Below are 5,000 nucleotides of genomic sequence, written 5' to 3'. Positions count from 1 at the left end.
GAATGAAGCACAACTGGTGTCTTAGATCACATTGTTAGCCTCACAGTTTTCCCATTTCCATAATCTTGACTCTGATCAAAATATTTATTCTACACTCACAATACTCTTGCTTAGCAAACAGACAGCGACAGTAGCTACATACGCACATCATTTGTGAAATTAATGAAAACCAAAACATTGAAAGCCACATTTACAGATGTTGATACAAGATGTTGATATGATGTTGATATGAATTTACACCAAACAAATCCATTGGTCTGGTTTGCAAGAGTGGATCTATTTAGAGGACCAGGAGTAGGCACTCACCCAGGTGCCTTATCCCACTCATCCTCACTGAATCTCCCATCGTAGAGAGGGGCATGGTGGGTCAGGCCTGCCGAGGTGGAGGTGGGGTGGGTCCTGGGTTTGGTTTGTCTCCACTCGTTTGGGTCAAGGGTCATATCGGCAGCTCTATGGAGGTACGTTCCTGCACACAAGGAGTCAAGTCATTGGGATGAGATCCAAATCAAAGATGGGAAAAGAAGAAAGAAGATGATGAGAAAAGGAAACCACTTTAGCCAATTGGGACGTACGACCCTTAGGAACAGGGGAGGGGGGGGGGGGGGGGGGGAGGGGGGTCCTCGGTCATGGCCTCACCGTGGCTGCCGTAGCCTGTGTCAATGCCGGAGCTGTCCCAGGAACTCATGGCTGAGTCGACACTGGGCACGGTGGCTGAGTTCGCCTCGGAGTGTTTGCTGTTCTTTTGAGAGTGCATCAGCTCATCCTCCGTGTCACTCAGAAACCCTGCCTGCTCTGACCCCTGCTGGCCATCTGACTCTGCGTCGGGATCGAGTCCATTCGAGGGCAGAATTGCATTGGATTGGATTCAGAATGGAATGAGTCATTGTGTGGAACAGTCACTGTAAAAGTCTACACAATCACATTATTATAATATTATAGTCGTGAATGTAAAACGTAAACAATACATACCGTCTGCCTGCTTTTTGATCTTGAGTGTGACGGTCTCTCCAGCTATCTGAAGTAGATGGATGGCCTCACTCAGGGGCTTGCCCTTCAGACTGACCCCAGTGATGGCCAGTACACGGTCTCCTATGTGAATGGCACCGGTCCTGCAGAGACAGAGATTGCAGACGAGGATGCAGGGTGACAGACTCTTCTGTATTGTCGCAGCCTTGGCACTGTCTGACTGCCCAGCGTGCTCAGACTTCCACAAAGGAGCTGCTTGATACACAGACAGTCCACACTGGCCTTGTTTATTGACATAACAAAACAGTGAGACTTTGCGGGCATGAGGTTCCCAACGAGGGTAGTCTCATCATCGTCATCTCCCTGGATGGCCATCTCCATTCCCGCTGGGACCATATATACTGAAAAATGTATGCACTCACAGCAATGTAAGTCGCTTTGGATAAAAGCGTCAGCTAAATGGCACACATCATCTCCAATCACGACTCTAACCATCAACCCCTGACCTCTCACCTCTCGGCCAGGCCCTTCTTGGTGAGGCCAGAGATGACGATAGGGTCAAAGGGCTCCTCGGTGCCTGAGATGGTGATGCCCAGCGGCCCGTTGTACCGTTTCAGCTCCACTGTGTAGATGATGGAGCCAGACATCTCCAGCTCATCTGGGAGAGAGGAACAGACACACACACACACACACAGAGATGCACGCACAAACACACACACACACACACACACACGCACACGTACACACACACACGCACGCACTCACGCATGCACACACACACACACACACACACACACACAGACACATACACACACAGACACATATGCGCACACGCACGCACACACAACATAAGAAATAAATAGTCCACAGAAGACACATCTAGGTCACATTACTAGTACACCAGGCGAGACACATTCCTGTGGTTACTCATATAAAAGATGCATAATCTGCACGCATGCTGTATGACACATATAGCAGACATATAATTTACAGTAAGGCACTGCATACTTTGCAACAGTTGTTATTCAATACTGTCAGTGTTCCTCAGAAGAGCATTTGCAGTATGTGAATGTAACCTGTAATTGTTGTATTATTATGATTGTATGATATACCAAATATAGTGTAATGAAGAACTATGGGGGGGGTGGAAGGGATGTTATCGCCATGGGGGGGGGGGGTTACTCATGTGTTTATAGTGGGGGAGGGGGGGGGTTAAGATAAGGGGGGAAAAAAATCAGGACAGACACTTATTTTGTTTGGTGTAATAATGTGAGTTTTTCATGTGTACTGTTTTGCAATAAATAATTGATTACAAAAAAAAGAAGAGCATTTGCAGTGGATGCAAACTGATTTAAGAGCTTACGGTGTTTTCAAATCCTAAGTTCCAATTCAAACTCTCTTTCATTGCTTCAGATAACGGCATGCTTCAGTTTATTGCACACATTGCTGACAGTCTCAAGCCACATGCATATATCAGGAGAGGACTATTAGATGTACCAGCGTTGTCCTCGTCCTTCTGGATGCGGAGTTTAACCATATCCTCAGACTGCTGCAGCACGTGCATGGCGTCCTCCATGGTGCAGTTGTCCAGACGCATGCTGTCTATGGCCAGGAGTCTGTCTCCCGGCTCCAACGTGCCTGTTCTACACAAAGACAAAGACACCATGGTTTATTTGCCAATCAATCATCAATCAATCACAGTTTTGGAATGGTATTTTCTGCCCACCCCTCAAAGTTGTGACATCCTGCACTCTCGATCGCATCCCCTCATCCCTTCTCAAATCGATTTCTAATGACCTTCTTCCTTTTCTTACCAGCCTAATCAATTCTTCCTTGATCACTCTTTCAAAACAATCTCCTTGCCCCACATCAATCTGCCCACCCCCCCACCCACCACCACTCATGTCGATTCTTTTTTCCCCCCTTTTTTAAATGTTTTTTTATTGAGCCAAAACAATGTTCACAGGTTATGTTGGATCAACGCTCATTTTCATTTACACAACAGATATACCAAAATATATTCAAGTATTTTCAATATATTTGGAGCAGTATCAAGACATAGAAAACAAACAGAAAACAAACAGACCAAAAAAAAAAAAAAAAAAGAATAAACAAAAAATGTAAGAGTTCTGTCTTTACCTACCCTGTATCTACCCTGCACCCTGTATCTACCATGTACCCTGTACCCTTTACCCTTCTACCCTTCCCTATTTTCCCCTGTCCCCGCTCTCTTGTCGATTCTTAACATTCAAATCTCTGCAAACTCTCCTTTGTCAGCCCCCTCCTCCGCACCCATCACTGGCTCCCTGTAGCAGCTTGCATCAGATTCAAGACTCTAGTGCTCCCCACTGTCACAAGTCTCTACCTGTATTCCGCCGTAAGACTAAAGACCCAGCTCTTTACTCTAAACCTGGGCTAATCTTCCTCGTCAGACCTGAACAACTTGTTCCTTCTTCCTTTCTCTAGCACCGTCACTGCTGATAGCGCTTGTTCTTATCTAAGGTTTTATTTATGACACATTTATAAACTACACATCTGAGCGAACTAGCATGAGACGTATGGGGTGCTGCAAGTTTCAATTCTGGTACCTCTCTTATTCAACCTCAAATATGCTCCTACTAGGCCTATTAAATACATTTAAAAACCTTACCATAACTATGCGCTTACCATAACTATGCAGATGACACTCAATTATACATAGCTCTCTCATCGAGTGACTTTGCCCTTATAGACTCACTGTGTCTGTGCATTGACCAAATCAATGACTGGATTGGCGAGAACTTCCTCCAACTAAACAAAGATAAAACTAAGATAATTGTCTTTGATGCTAAAGGAGAAAGGTTGAAAATGTATGCACATTTTGATTCCCTTTCTTTAAAGTCTAAAAACCAAGTCAGAAATCTTGGTGTTATTATTGACTCAGATCTCAATTTTAACTCCCAAATCAAGTCTATAACAAAATTGGGCTATTATCATCTTAAAGACATAGCAAGAATTAGAGGATACATGTCCAAACAAGACCTAGAAAAACGAATTCACGCTATCATCTCCAGTAGGTTGGACTACTGTAAAAGGTTTTTCTCAGGCCTTTCCAAAAAATCACTTAGACAGCTACAGCTCATTCGGAATGCTGCTAGAGTTCTAACAAAGGCTAAGAAAGCTGAACATAATTACACCAGTTCTCAGGTCTCTGCATTGACTACAGGTGTGTTATATAATTGACATAAAATACTACCCAACTCAGGCTACTTTTAATGTTCACCTCTACTGTCTAGTAACCCCGGCCTTTAATTGCTGCTAATAACTTGCATTAAAATATGTGACTTTCTATAATTTTTCTGCCTTTTATACTATACTTCTTTGCTATTTGCTTTTTATATCTATATAATCTGTATAAAAATATGTAACTTTTTATTATTTTTTAACAACTTTTATACTCTTTTTTTATTTTCAATGCTCTTTCCTTTTTTATATCTACTTTATGTAAAGCACTTTGAATTGCCTCTATGTCTGAAAATGTGCTATAGAAATAAACTTGCCTTGCCTACGATGGCTGATGTACTGTATATGTATATATATATATATATATATATATATATATATATATATATATATATATATATATATGTGTGTGTGTACTGCATATGGATACAGCACAAACAAACATACCTGTGGGCTATGCTTCCTTTCCTAATGTCAGAGATGATGAGGGGCTTTCCAGGCCTCTTGCTTGCTGTTGAAATAGGGAGACAGACAGTCACACAACACCATAATAACCACTGTGGTCATTTATATATATTCAATAACAATCCTCATACAATTGTCGACTGAATAAGAGCTCATAAGTGTCTCAACCATTTGCGAGTCTCAAGCCATATCAGGAGTCGGCTGCATTAGCTGTCGTATCACTGGAACTGCTCTTTGAACATCCTTCCCCCCTGTATAACTGTTTTCCCCAAGGTTGTTAGAGCGTGAAATCATTGATACTGGTAGAGGTGATATTATTCATCAAGCATAATGAGGTGGTTGCGCTC

At 42.8% G+C, this 5,000-nt stretch overlaps 1 protein-coding gene across 1 annotated transcript in view; it reads right to left on the bottom strand.

Moving 5' to 3' along the window:
* The window catches only part of grip2a (glutamate receptor interacting protein 2a), a gene marked incomplete at its 3' end in the record, with an annotated part of 28,058 nt that overhangs the window by 2,197 nt on the left and 20,861 nt on the right, over window positions 1-5,000 (bottom strand). The window contains exons 15-20 of the mRNA XM_080533820.1: window positions 4,636-4,699; window positions 2,464-2,609; window positions 1,480-1,624; window positions 970-1,109; window positions 637-816; window positions 307-466 (exon numbers count right to left, since the gene is read on the bottom strand). Coding sequence (XP_080389946.1) covers window positions 307-466; window positions 637-816; window positions 970-1,109; window positions 1,480-1,624; window positions 2,464-2,609; window positions 4,636-4,699 — 835 coding nt within the window. The remainder of the gene's footprint in view (window positions 1-306; window positions 467-636; window positions 817-969; window positions 1,110-1,479; window positions 1,625-2,463; window positions 2,610-4,635; window positions 4,700-5,000) is intronic.

The sequence above is a fragment of the Nansenia antarctica genome, assembly GCF_963989245.1.
Source record: "Nansenia antarctica genome assembly, chromosome: 6".
Classification (NCBI taxonomy): domain Eukaryota; kingdom Metazoa; phylum Chordata; class Actinopteri; order Argentiniformes; family Microstomatidae; genus Nansenia; species Nansenia antarctica.
This window is presented reverse-complemented; position numbering and strand designations above follow the sequence as displayed.